We start from the raw sequence: 13,512 nt of genomic DNA, 5'->3' as shown, positions 1-13,512 counted from the left end.
GTGTGAGTGCAATTCTTTTTTAATCCAACCCACAATATATATATATTGTCATATTTTAAGAATTTGATAATTGTGCTTGATCTTAAAGGTTAAAGGAAAAAGTAAGCAGAAAAATGACAGCAACTAGTTAAAAAATTGATATTTCTTATCTTATTTATAAAATTAAAATGATCAAATGGTAAAAATGTTCACATTTAGGTTTGCTGATGAAAGCTGCATCACTGCAGAAGCCAATAGGTCTGGTAAAGAGCAGTTAGGCAGGCATCCATACATGGACCAGCTGTTTTCATATTTTCTCAAAATAACATGCAGGATTTTGTAGCTTTGTTAAATGTTTAAATGCACTTAAAATGTGCAGATTGTTTTTTTCCTGCCTGTGTTTGCATGTAAGCAGCCCATGGTGTTGTCAGACATACATGTAACTCTGGGGAATCCATCATGCTGCTCCTCATCCACGCATGAAGAAAACTTAAGGACATTTTAAGAAGTCAAGAGAGAGACGGTAAATAGTTTTAACAGGAATTTTGGTTCAAATATAGCCAACCCAAAATTATCTGATGCTATAAATAGTTTTAGCAGCTTCAAACCAGGAATCATTTAGAATTTTGTATTGTTTTTCAACACAAAACAGTCTGGAATGATAAAAAAAATCAATGCTATAAACCAGATATGATTCATATTGTGTTTTATTGTGAGATAATCTGATTCCCACCCATAAATAGAGCTGGGTTATCATTGATCCGATCTCTACACTTAAAAAATGTTTTTTCTCTTGACCTATCCCTTAAATATAAAACAGCTGCTTTATAAACAGGATTTAAAAAAAGATTTAGTTTAAGTCAAAACTGAGGCATTTCTATAAAATTTTAGATGACTTCTCATTTTCTATCTAATTTCTTCTCAATGTTTTAAAGAACACAGAAAGTCCTGGTAAGACGCTTTCCGTAGACCAACAATGCTGTTAGATTAAAAAAAACATGCTTGTGTGTAATTTAATTCAACCAGTACATTCACTTGAAGAGATTTATTAAATCAGTTATAAAATTAACAAAAATAAAAACAAAATGAACAAATTATTAAACATGTTCAGCAACTCACAAATAACATTTTATGTTTTTTTTCCTTGCAAATATGTTTAAAAAAATACCCTTTTCATACACTAAGTCATGAAATAAAACAGAAACCACTTTAAGAGGAAACAGTAAAGATGAAACATATTAAAACTTGAACAAAAATGTTTTACCCTGAAAAAAAAAACAGTGCAATCTCTTTTTCCACAAGCTACTCAGAGAAAAATATGACAATCCGAGGTATATAATGTCATTGTTAATATAGTTATGTTGCAGCTACTTTCCTTATCCGAGTACTTTTAAGGAGCTCATCTTTTCTAGACTCAAGATAACATTGAAAGAGAAGTGCAACTGCTTGTTGGTTCAGGAAGAGCGACGGTAGGTGATGTGCAAGTGTTGAGCCAGTGGCTGGTTGTCTGTTGCCATGGAAACTGTCTGCTCCAGCCTCCCATCTGATTGCAGCTTGAAGACACGACAAATCTAAAAAAAAAAAAAAAGGAACAACACATTTTATAATTGTGATGCAGCGATTAGCTAACCTTTTCCTTTTTGTAAATAAGTGCAGAAGACCACATGTACCTGCAGCACATGTGGCTCTTTGGCGAAGGAGATTCTGGCAACGCTCTTGCTCTGGAGGTTCAACTGCTGCCCTGTGAGCTCTCCCTCCTCGATCTCTACCAAACCTGCGCAAGAAAAGTTACCCAGAGCACGACAAAGACGTGCAAGATCAAGTTTTCAAAGTTCAATAACAACATTTGAAAATGGTCTGTTCTTCCATATTTGCTGTGGCCTCATCTTTTGACTAAACTGAACCAAACAGAGGCAGTACATAAATATCATCATGCTTTCTTTTCTGACAAAATACTGCAATATCCAGATTTTTGATCAACAATAGAAACTCTTGATGGCCGGCAGCAGGAGATCTACCTGAGTTCTGTGCAATGATGAAAGCCACTTTGTTGGTGCCGGGCTGCATTCGAATAAAACCACATTCTCTGTGAAGGGGCTTGTTTGATTCTGCATTAAAGGCGTTGAACCTGAAAACAAAATCAGAGAGCAATCAGCTGTAGGAAATGTGGAATTTGAGTTAAATTGCAGTAGCCTACATGAAATTGATGACTGGCTGCCCCACGTGGCTGAAATGCAGCTTCTCAGTGTATCGGAAGGGTTTGATGGATGAAAAGGTGCCTTCTCCGGGTTCATCGCTCTCCCAGGAGCCCAGCAGCCACTCCAGAGAGCGAACAGCTGGGTTCAGCTCTGCTGAGGCTGGAATCATACAAGTACTTCATGAATTTGAAAGCCGTTTTGAACCAAGACAAACACAACCAGGACCCGGAGAAGTTGAGTGGTTTCAACCGAAGCCTTTCCGAATTTGAATCCTTGAATGAACAAAACTTTATTTCTATAGACCTTTCCAACCCCATCAGGGTGCTAAAGTGCTTTACAAAAAAGGGAGAAATTAAATATTATATAATAATACTTTATTAAAATGAATAAAAGAAAATAAGATGCCACCAACTACAGAGTATTAAAATCAATTTTTAAAAAGTACATTTTTAGTTTCATTTACAGACCCACTAAATAAAATGTTGTTTTTGGTGTATTTAACATGTCCTTTTGTCCCTTTTCTCATGATGGAGGACATATATAAAGAAAATTAAGATTAAAATGGCATTTCTGGGTGTGAGGGGCAGTAAGCTAGTGGCAGAGCGTGGAAACAGATGGATGTCAGGAACACCACCGGTCCTGTCCACAGCTCAGAAAGGAACTTCTAATGAACTAAAGCCGCTCTGCAGAAACTGTTTGCTCTAAAAAATTACACAGTTTTTTTTAAAATGTTGCCTAGAAACGGCATAATCATAATAATAATAAAAAAAAAATTAAATAGATCAAAATATGATCGGAGTGGGAATTTAAAGCTGTTTAGGGGTGATATCATGCAAAGAAAAAGTCGGTCATCCAAGTGTTTCTGCCGTGAACCGAGCCCCTGATGCAGATACAGGCATGAAAACCTTAAAACTCTAGGGGTGGAGTTAAACAGTTACATATCTCCTTTAAGTAAACTGGGGCAAGACAATGAAGAGCTTTCAAAACAAGCAGTAAACATTTAAACTGAGCTCTAAGATGGACAGAGGGCCAGTGAGCACCGCAGTGATGCTCGTCTGGATGTTCCGGTTAAGTCGTGCTGCTGCATTCTGCACTAAGTGGAGGCGGTGAAGTGATCGCTGAGTGACACCAAAGCACAGAGTTACAATGATCGATTTGAATGGTAATCAGGGCGCGGATCGCTGTTTTGAGATCACTGTGGCTCAGGGAAGGTTAACTTTGGCTAAAAGGCGCAAGTGGTAGAAGCTCAATCAGTTAATGTTTTTGTCAATCTGTTCATTTAAGAAGAGATAGTCAGGATTTTAACAGAAGTACAGTCAGCTGTGGAGGTGTCACCAAAAACAACACTCTTGCTTTCTCTCTGCTTTACATCGTCAGCCCACTCAGAATTTTGTGAGCTCTTTTTTCCCCTACACTGAGGGGTAGATATATCTGCAGATATCTTCATAAGAATGAAAACATGCCAATTTTACACAAAATTCACCTAAGAAATGTCATCACCCGCTTTCATGGACAGCGTGTTTTCCTTTAGCATTGAATATGAAAGGCCCTGTTGGATTACTGTTCATGTTTGTCTGCAGTCTAACCACATCTCCTGAGCCTCAAACTTCTCTTTTTGATCACAAAGCAGTTTAGGCTGATGCTTGCATAGTCTGTTCTGCTGAACGCCCCTTCTAGTGTATCCATCACACGCGTGTTGAAGCTAATCCAGAGCTATGGGTCTTTTGCATGTGCCAACAAGTCTCAGTAAAAATCGAACGAGCACCAAGATATGAATCAAGGACCTGCATGGTTTTCAAAAAGCATTCACAGATATACCAGATGCCACTGGCATAAAAAAAAATAGAAAGAAAAGAAAAACTAACAAAAACTAATGTCCAAAACTAGGGATGGGAGTAGGAGCCCCATGAAGCTTCCTCAGGGTTCATGTAGTTGTGCTGGAAAAATAAATCAACCATTTGGGGCTTTGAAACAACACAGAACAGCGACATCTGGTGGTGGACTGGACGTAGATCATCTGCTCCATATCCTTGTAACACTTCAACGTGGAAATAATAATGAAAAAGCGTAAAACACAATGTGTGACCATTTCTGTGAGAAGTGCTTTGACACTGCAAAACATACATCACAAGAAGAGAATAAACGAAGGGTAAAACTGTATAATGCTGGTTTAGAACTCATGATCTTTGGATGCAAATGCCATCAAGTTAGTCATTGAGCCATCTGTGAGATGATTTTGTATCATCGCCATGATATATTTATGATTACCAAAATGGGGAGGATTGAAGGTTTGGTTTATTGATTATGGGGTTTCAACATAATGGATGCACAGGAGGTGTCGCATCATGGAGGTTGCATTATCATGAAGACCAATTCATGCGTGCAAATCAATCACTGCACCTAAAAACTGAAAGGAAAGGATCTAAAGGATTCCTTTTTAAAATGGCAGACATACCTATCTATGTATTGCCTTAAATAGGAGAAACGAAGTTGAAATGATCCCAATATTTTTTTTAACCAGGAGCCATGGTAAAGTGCAATGAACTGATATTGATTCCAATTCAGGGTAAACAACAGAACTAGTGGGGAAACGTAGTTTGGGATTCATTTGTATTGAGAACCGCACGCCCAAGTGTTCAAAAACAATTGACATCTGAAGTCTGGTTTGACTAAACAATGCATTCGGGGCTTCATACGTCATGAACCACCTGATCTGCACTAGTTGACACACGCCCTGAAACATTGTGCCAAACCACTCTGCTTTAAAAAGGTGAAACAAGAGCTGAAGTGTCCGTGTCAAAAGGGTCATCCCTAACCAAACCCCTAATCTTCATCATTCTGATAAATTTGTGTCACAGTCATATGTTCTAGTCACTGCAAGATCCTTAAACCTTTTGTGCCATTAAGCACCACAATAACAATACACCAGTCATTGGTTTCCAAAAGTCTTGTTAACTGGGCTTTATTTAAAAACTATTATATTTAAATAAAATTCAAAGAGCAGACTTTAGGAGGGGAAAATGCTGCAGCAAGGGACAGTTGAAAAATATATATAAAGCAACACTTTATAAGAAAAAAAAGTATTTTTTGAGTATGGTGCTAGATACCCCGAAGAGATTAATGAAAAAAGATGAAAAAAATTAGAACATTTGAGTTTAAGAGCAAGAGAAAACATGTACAAGGAGTTCAAGATCTAGAAATCTAACCAAACTGTAATGAATACCTATCTCCACAAGGGGGCAGTAGCGTGTCAGACTATTTTTGCGAACAAGATTTTTAAAGGAAGTGATCGTCGTTACTGCAGTTATATATTTACATCTAATTGGAGTTTCAATTATTATTAAAAACAAATCCACAAGAAAAAAAAGTCAGCCATGTTACAGTCTGACAATCTGGCATAATAAGGGACAACAGAAGAGCCCTTTTTGATCGATGATATGTATTAAATTACTTTCTTTAACCAATAAAAACAAAATAAAAGATTTATACTTAGGTTTTTTTTACGATTAATTAGTTAGGCAACGAAAATTACTTAAAAATTAAAGATTTGGTGTTGTCGTGTTCGAGGTACATTGAATGCAACTCAAGGTCAAAAACCAGAAACACCATGGACTGCTTTCATTCATTGATGACAACAAATCTAAACTCTTGCGACAAAGCTCACATATTAGTAATGTTTTGTACTAAGGACAAATAAACATCGTTCATATTTAATTTAACAAAAAACGGTGAGATAGTGAATTAGAGATGTACAAAACACGTAATAATGAAGTTAGTTTACAGCTGCACTTGTTTCGCGGTTGTAGACTATGACATTAACAATATTATGCTATTTTATCAAACATTGAAGACAAAAAATAAACATACCATTAGGTTCAAAAGGACACGCCATTCATGAATTCTGTTACGAGACTTGACTGCACGATTCAATGTAGTCAGCGACTATGAGGCAAGCAAAAACTAACAACTTCCGCTGTTCTTCATCGCTGAGCATTGTGGGTAATGCAGTGTGCTTTTCAGGATAGTTACCTAAAACAGATTGAACTTTCCCTGTTTCCACACATTGAAGGGAGACAAATATTTGATAAAATAATGTCTTTATTGACATTGTAAGTGCACTCAGCATGAGTCATATGACAATATCAATACTTTTATTTTTAAAACTACAACTACTTTACCAATTTATACAATAGGACTAATCTAAAATCCTTGTGGAGAAAACCACAAAAAATTATATATTTTTTCACATTATATCATCTGTCTTCCACGAGGAGACACTTGTTGTTTAATTGATGGATGGACATACAGTCAGCACTCTGGGAATGTGAGCTTTTAAGCCTTGCTCTTTTTGCAGTTCTTCAGAGCATCTGCCAGGGCATGAAGTGCTTTGTCAGCATTAGTCTTTTCACAGTTGTATCCCATTAATCCGATCCTCATCACCTAATGCAAAGAGAGGTGGAAAAGGCAGGCACAAAGCAATGTCTGCAGTGACTCAGCAAGATGAATCAGGAAACCGTTATGCTTGATGAACCTGCTTTCGCTGTAAAATCTGCCTTTAGACCAGATTGGTAATTTCACTTTAACATAAATCTCAGAAGCCATGATACAGTTTAGTAATATTAATATCTGTATTTGCTAAAGAATGTAAAATTAGGAAATACACTGAAATGTAGTCCATAATAAATAGCTTGATTGATGGGGAACTGAAATAAATTTTAACCTGAAGTAGAATTTTGAAGCCATCAATCATGGGAATATTGGTCAGATGTAAAACCTAAGCAGGCAAAACTCTGCTTGATCACCTCTAACTTACCATGCCGATAGAAGGCCCCAGTCCTCCTGTCATTTCCATCTGGTGGTGTTTCATTATGTAGCCCAGCATCTCCCTCCAGTCGTAACCTTCAGGGATTGCTATCGTGGTAACGGAGGGAAGCCTCAAATCCTGCAGAAAGGACACATTTAGCACACACAGAGAAGAAAAAAATAAACATCACTTTTAAAAACTAGCTGGTTGAACTCATCTTTTCGTGTCATTTTTTTTTTTTTTATCAATAATAGTTTTATGAGGCACAAACACTTGAAAAACTATCTACCTCACCCTATCAGGGATAAAAAGCTTGAGACCAAGATCCTCCAGCCCTTTGTACAGGTAGGCTGCTACCTCTTTGTGTTTCCTCCAAGACTCTTCCAACCCCTAGATAAAGACAAAGGCTCCGTCAGTAATCCAAATGATTAGAGACAACAATGATTTGATGCATTTAGAAACCCTTTAAATAACTCACAAGTGACAAAGAGGAAATTATGACAATGTTTACTTGTTCTGCGACTAAAAGTTTTTTTTATTTTATATTTTATTTTAGGAATTAACAGGCTTTATTTTTTGTCTTAATTGCAAATACTATAAGAATTATACTATAATAATACTATAAGAGAGAACATGATATAGAAAGTTTTTTTTCCTCAGCTATTTGGCAAAGAGGTAAAGTTGTGGAATATCTATTTACCTTTTCGGCGAGAATCGCTAAACTTTCCCTCAGGGCGAAAAATCCAGACACCGGCCCAGTATGATGATATCTAAAAAAAAAACAGAGCAAAACTGTTCCGTTTTTATCTTGTATATTTAGTGACGTTGCGTGGCTTTGGTTTAAACATACGCTCTGACTGTATTTCCATCGCAGCCCCAGTAGTTGGACAGATGTGTCATGTCAAAGAGGTAGGATATTGGTTTTGTTTTTCTGTTAAACATCTTGTAGCTGTCAAGAAATCAAATATTATCAGTCTTTAGGGAAATTTGAACACATATAGAAGGCAAAGTGCAGAAATAAGCAGTTCTTACCATGCTCTGTCATTAAAAGAGATGGGTGCTGTGCCAGGAGGTGCATTTAGTGCCTTCTGAGAACCAGTGTACAGGATGTCAATTTCTTAGAAAAGAAGTAAAAGCTTAAATATCATGCAAGGGAGGTTGAATTTCATTTTTTCTTCAATGTATACTATTGCATTACTTTGTTTGTCCATAAAAATTGGTGCTGCTCCAAGTGATGCAACTGTGTCGACCAGGAAGAGGCAGTTATTTCTGTTGGAGATGAAACAGCGAGCAGTGAGTAATAAGAAGTATTTATGGTTGAAACATGTTTGTCAGGAGCCGTACTTTCTACAGATGTCTCCAATGCCATCTACTGGGTGACAGAGGCCAGCAGAGGACTCTCCATGTGTGAGGAAAAACAAGACAGGCTTGTGTTTCTCAATAGCCTTGAGAGGAACAGAAAAAGACCAGTTACTTGCTTCATGCCATGATTTAGGAAATAAATTAAACTTTATAATTGTAAAACAGGTAGACTAAATATACATGAAACAAAAATAAACACAATAAAATCATCAGATTAAAAGCACAGTTATATTTTGGGCCAAAGCAGGGGTGGGCAAACAATGTCCCGGGGGTCATATGCAGCAGGTTCACCTATTCAATCTGACACGCCAAACTGGAATAAATTATTTTAATAATCCTCATTAATGTTTTATTTTCTGCGTAATTCTGGAGTCTCCTCCATAGATTTTGGACTACAAAAAATCGACCTTTTTCTAGAAGCAGAAAGTTACATTGCACTCATGTGGTGTTGGTAGATTTGTCTTTTTTTCTCAGTCGGACAGTCACTTTTCCGATCATGAAAACACCACATGAACGCAGCATTTCTCTAAATTTGCGTTTTCTCCGAGTGACATCAATCCTTTGGTGTAATTGACTCTATAATGAGAACAAAACCCCCAAACAGCAACTTTTTGGAAAGACTTTACCTCTTTTGTTCGATGTAAAATTTATAAAAAATTTGATTTGGTATACAAGGATATATTATTTGTTTTTTATTAAGTTAATAATTCACTAATAAGGGAATACTATTTAATTAACCTTTTATTAATACTAGCCAAATTCCATATTCATAAATGCAAATTTTCTGAAAAAAAGCCCTTATTCAAACTTTTTATGATTACGTTAAGCCAATATATCAGAACAATAAAATATTCTTCCAACCCCAAAGCTATAAGAACCTTTGACACCCTGGAATTTTTTAAATGTACAGGATAGCAACTTACTGCTTTTACTGCTCTTTTTTATAATCTTTTATTTTTTTCTCCTTTGCTCTTTATGTTCCCCTGGCACATTTTTTTTACTCTTTTTAATTTGTGTAATTAAAAACTGACTTGATTTTGTATCCTGTACATCTTCAATAAAGTTTTGAAAAAAAATAGTGAGAACAAAAGCCACAGCTTCAAAATAAAACTCAAAATTTCTGTTTTAATATTAATTTACAATCAAAATTAAAGTATGTTTTCGTCCAGATTCCATGTTATTTTCTCTCTGATGAGGTGGATTACCAAAACACTCTGCATCTGCTCCCGGTTTGGCTTTTCCATCAAATTTTAGAACCCTGTGTGGCCCACGGCACGAGTGAAAAAGTTTGCCCACCCCTGGGCTAAAGGAATATTACTAACTTGTTCAATTTCTTCCTTGGTATAATATCCTCCAGGCGCTTTCACTATTGTGTGTACATTAGCACCTACAGACAAAAAAAGAAAAAAAGAAAATGAACTTGGCTAGATGTTTTATTTCTTAAACTAATCGGTAGAGAAAATAAAACAACACAACAAACAAATTGAGTGTTTGCTAAAATCATGTTCTACATACACTTACCCATCCGTTCAGCAATTTCCGCCACTCGCTCTCCCCAGATACCGTTGACCGCCACCAGGACACTCTCTCCAGGCTCCACCACGTTGAACACCGCACACTCCATGGCAGCGTGGCCGGAGCCACTCATTGCTATCGTCATGTTATTTTCCGTCTGGAATGCGTACTGGATCCCCTTCTTGATGTCGTTCATGATCTGTAGCCAGATGGAAAAAAAACACTCAAGTTTTTAGTCTCAGGGGACAGCAGTGATGCGTAAATTACGCACAACACTTTTCTATGGTCGATGATTACTTTTCAGCACTTTAATAACTTTTTTCCAAATCATCAAGTGTTATTTTACAAACCATGAAAACAAATCTAGATGTCAGGGTTTTACCTCATACATTTCTGGATGCAGGTGACCAATAATTGGCCTGGAACCCGAGGCCAAAACTCGTGGAGGAACATTTGAGGGTCCCGGTCCGAACAGATAACGCATGGGAACTTCAAGCGGCCGGAGCATGCACGCTGGCGGCGGGATGGTGACCGAGGACATGGAGCGGTGATCCATGCGCTGCATTACAGATGCGCTCTTCCCGACCAGCGGGCTGTCCAGAGCCGCTGCAGCCTGCTGAGCGAGCAGCACGCTCCTGCTGAACAAAGCCCGTTGCATCATGGTGTCCTAGGCCAGAGGGTCCTTCAAAGGTCTCTGGTCTCTCAGAGAAACTGAGCCTGCCAGTGAGTTTGAGTGCACATTTAAAATAAGCAGGTCTTTGACCTGGTGGGCAAGGCCTGTGCGTCAATTGACGCAAGAAGGAGCAGCAGATCAAACTGTTGTAATAGAAATAGGGTCCCTTTCCCTTCTGTTTTCTTTTTTCCAAGTTACTTTCAGACAAATACAATTTGCACTTTTTCTCCAATATTGGAAGGATTCCTTTATAATGATTACCTCTGAAGAAGAAAAAAACTTATACAAGAATGAATATTAAAAATAATTAGATCTTATTTATTGTTATATGTTTATGTTTTTCATTTTTCAATAGTAAAAAAACATTTCTTTAAGTTATACCATAACAACATCTGTCACTAGCCCACAGTGTTTCTCTGCCCAAGGTTAAAGAGCATTTGATTCAGTTTGGTTCAAGAATGACTGGTTTCTGTGACACATTTGTGGTTTACTTGACTCTTGAACTGGGTGAAACAGTAAAAGCCTGCTCGACTTGGCAGCTCAGAACCGGCTGACGTTGGTTTGTTTTAGCTGGTTTGTTGATCTAATGTGTCCCTTCAGTCAGAGGGGGTTGGAAAGAGGAGTCTCCTTTTTCTGAGCCAATCTGCGCTTGCAGAGCAAGAACAGGGGCAGGCAAAAGCACAGGCACACCAATTTCAATTCATATCAAGATGTAAACACGCCAAAGCTGCTCTTATCTGTGGAACACGTAAAATCAATTTATGCTCCTTTTGAAACTAAAATGAAAAATGCTTTGTGTTGCATTTTGAAAAATCCTTGCTGGTGAAATTCCCAGAAGTGTCTCAAAATTCTCTAAAAAATTCATGTTCAAATGCCTTTAAAAAGTGTTTTAGACTTGTTAAAAATTTAACAGTCAACCAACAGTTCCAAACTTTAAACCGTCCAGGTAAATCATGAAACATTGCCTCTCAAGTTAAATATTAAAGTGGATCAAAGAGTGATCAGCTTTCATAAACATTCTCACAATCCTAAATAAAAGTTTATCTAGAAGGATAAGTCTCAGTTGAAGTATTTGTGTCAGAATAAGGTCAGCAGGTGTTCCTCTGAATGTGGCTGGGTAAATAATTACACCCGTGTTAGTGAGATTTGAAGCGTTTTTGCCTTTTTTCACTGCCATTCTGCACTGAGCACTCCTAATCGGTCATGCAGAGGAAAAATGGGCCAAGAAGGAAGGTCCACTGAGTTTTGGTTGTCATAAACCACAGTTAGATGTAGTTAAAAAGCTTAAACAGAAGAAATGCTCATTTGGATTAAGATAATCACAGTGTTCTTGCAAAAGCACACATTTCTTTACTCATTTGCACTAAAAATGTTTAAATTCACTCTAAATACGTAGTTCATTTATGATTTATTTCTAGTTTAGGTTTGTTTCTCTATCACTGTAGTCAAATTTTAATACAGAAACTATTACCTGAAAGTACATTTTTTTAAAGTAACTTTTTGTGTTTCAGATATGTTCACATAAAAAATCTGCAGTAAATAAAATACATTTAAAGTTTTACATTAAAGAAAAACTCTCAACTAAACCACCTAAGCTTTTTAGGATAATTTCTTTTGCATTAAAATTGGTTTTCTAACACTTTAACCTTTAACAAACAGAAATGCGGCCACAGCCGTAACACTAAATATTTGAATGAAAAATATTGCTTCTGTATTTTGAAGCAATGGCAAAAAATACATTGCTGATTTAATGCCTTGTTTGAAATGCATACAGTATGTTCCTTAACTGCATGTTTACAAAAAAGCATAATAACAAAGTTTTTCATTTGAATTGCACGTCTTCACTGTCATCTTTGGTGCTATTTTATATAAAGAAGCTTTTTGAGTTCAAATTCAAATTTATTCATTCATAGGGCACCTTAAAATGATCCCAGTCAAACAAGGCGGCATTGGCTATGAAAGGAGCTGTTGGGTTGGAATGATGTATGATCATCTGTGTGGATACAATAAAATTCATTCATTCAGTCATCTTCATCTGTTTATTCCCTTTCGGGGTCATGGGGCTGCCGGAACCTATCCTGACCACTTGTGGGCGAAGGCAGGGGGCACCCTGGACAGGTCGCCATGTCTGTCGCAGGATACAATTAAATATTTTTCTTTTTCATTTGAGCTATAACAAGACACTATTTGTGTGTGTTCTTCTGTGATTAAAGAAGCCAAAATGTTCAGGTGTACTCAAAAAAGTATAACAGCATGTACGGAAATGAATACAGAAAACAGATGGAGGCTGGTAAAGATTAAAAAAATCGGACTCAAGTACTATAGCGCAAGTTCAAATAATGTTACTCAAGTAAGTAAAAAGTAGGACTCCAAATATTTTATTCCTTTTAGAGGAGGATAGTGACTGAAAAAATGCTCAGGTATTGAGTAATAATTTGAGAATTTCTAATGTATACTAAGGCAAAAGAAAAAAAAAAACAAGAAGATTCTTGTATATAAGTTCTAGTATTTCCATATTAAATTAAAACCATGAAGCACCTGAATAAGTAAAACCTTCCCTTGTTGACAATCAACAAGAAGGCTTTCAGTGAGAAGTTGGCGATACACAATATAGGATTTTTGCTAATATTTTAAAAACATGTTTGTTCATCCTATTACCAATATCCATCATTTACACTTTTGTTTTCCTTCAATAAATATTTATATGACTTATATCTTACCTGAAAAAATTTAAATGGCGAGTTTGTTGTTTTTGAGATTTTAGTACAAATGTGTGGATTTATACTCAAACCTGATTTAGTTTTTTTCATTTTGTATTTTGCATAATATCTTTTATCTCTGTTTAATAATGTTATGTCCAGTTTCTTTCGCTTAAAATCTGTCATATTTCTTTATTGACCTCCCAGCTATAGGGACTGTAGATGGAAAGTAGCCTATTGCTAATATGTGGCATATTTACATAGTTTTTTAATGTTCATTTA

The 13,512-nt window shown here is 36.6% G+C and overlaps 2 protein-coding genes across 3 annotated transcripts; both read right to left on the bottom strand.

The window, feature by feature from the left end:
• Positions 1-979: 979 nt before the first annotated feature.
• Positions 980-6,183, bottom strand: thap4 (THAP domain containing 4). Its single transcript, XM_011486844.3, has 5 exons — positions 6,045-6,183; positions 2,177-2,336; positions 1,998-2,107; positions 1,650-1,753; positions 980-1,550 (listed from the first exon to the last, which is right to left on the bottom strand). The coding sequence occupies exons 1-5, from the start codon at positions 6,067-6,069 to the stop codon at positions 1,434-1,436; spliced, it is 516 nt and encodes a 171-aa protein (XP_011485146.1). The 5' UTR covers positions 6,070-6,183; the 3' UTR covers positions 980-1,433.
• Positions 6,184-6,257: 74 nt separating this feature from the next.
• LOC101157325 (serine--pyruvate aminotransferase) lies at positions 6,258-10,579 on the bottom strand. Of its 2 annotated transcripts, none has more exons than XR_910460.2 (11): positions 10,241-10,579; positions 9,865-10,057; positions 9,666-9,730; positions 8,326-8,426; positions 8,180-8,250; positions 8,014-8,098; positions 7,832-7,930; positions 7,682-7,751; positions 7,271-7,371; positions 6,991-7,119; positions 6,258-6,617 (listed from the first exon to the last, which is right to left on the bottom strand). XR_910460.2 is itself a non-coding variant. In XM_004079251.3 (11 exons), the coding sequence occupies exons 1-11, from the start codon at positions 10,517-10,519 to the stop codon at positions 6,510-6,512; spliced, it is 1,296 nt and encodes a 431-aa protein (XP_004079299.1). In that variant the 5' UTR covers positions 10,520-10,577; the 3' UTR covers positions 6,263-6,509. The 2 variants fall into 2 exon arrangements, 1 of the variants encoding a protein (XP_004079299.1); XM_004079251.3 differs by having other exon boundaries at positions 6,263-6,617; positions 7,276-7,371; positions 10,241-10,577.
• Positions 10,580-13,512: the final 2,933 nt, after the last annotated feature.

Source organism: Oryzias latipes, chromosome 17, assembly GCF_002234675.1.
Source record: "Oryzias latipes chromosome 17, ASM223467v1".
Classification (NCBI taxonomy): Eukaryota; Metazoa; Chordata; class Actinopteri; order Beloniformes; family Adrianichthyidae; genus Oryzias; species Oryzias latipes.
This window is presented reverse-complemented; position numbering and strand designations above follow the sequence as displayed.

Coding starts and splice junctions, on each gene's coding strand:
- thap4 (XM_011486844.3), bottom strand. CDS start 6,069: ATGGCGTGTCCTTTTGAACCTAATG. Junction 2,108..2,176: donor CAGCCAGTCATCAATTTCAT/GTAGGCTACTGC, acceptor TTTTGTTTTCAG/GTTCAACGCCTTTAATGCAG. Junction 1,551..1,649: donor AAGAGCCACATGTGCTGCAG/GTACATGTGGTC, acceptor TTTTTTTTTTAG/ATTTGTCGTGTCTTCAAGCT.
- LOC101157325 (XM_004079251.3), bottom strand. CDS start 10,519: ATGATGCAACGGGCTTTGTTCAGCAGGAGCGTGCTGCTCGCTCAGCAG. Junction 8,427..9,665: donor CCAAGGAAGAAATTGAACAA/GTTAGTAATATT, acceptor GTTCCTCTCAAG/GCTATTGAGAAACACAAGCC. Junction 6,618..6,990: donor TGGGGCCTTCTATCGGCATG/GTAAGTTAGAGG, acceptor TCTTTGCATTAG/GTGATGAGGATCGGATTAAT.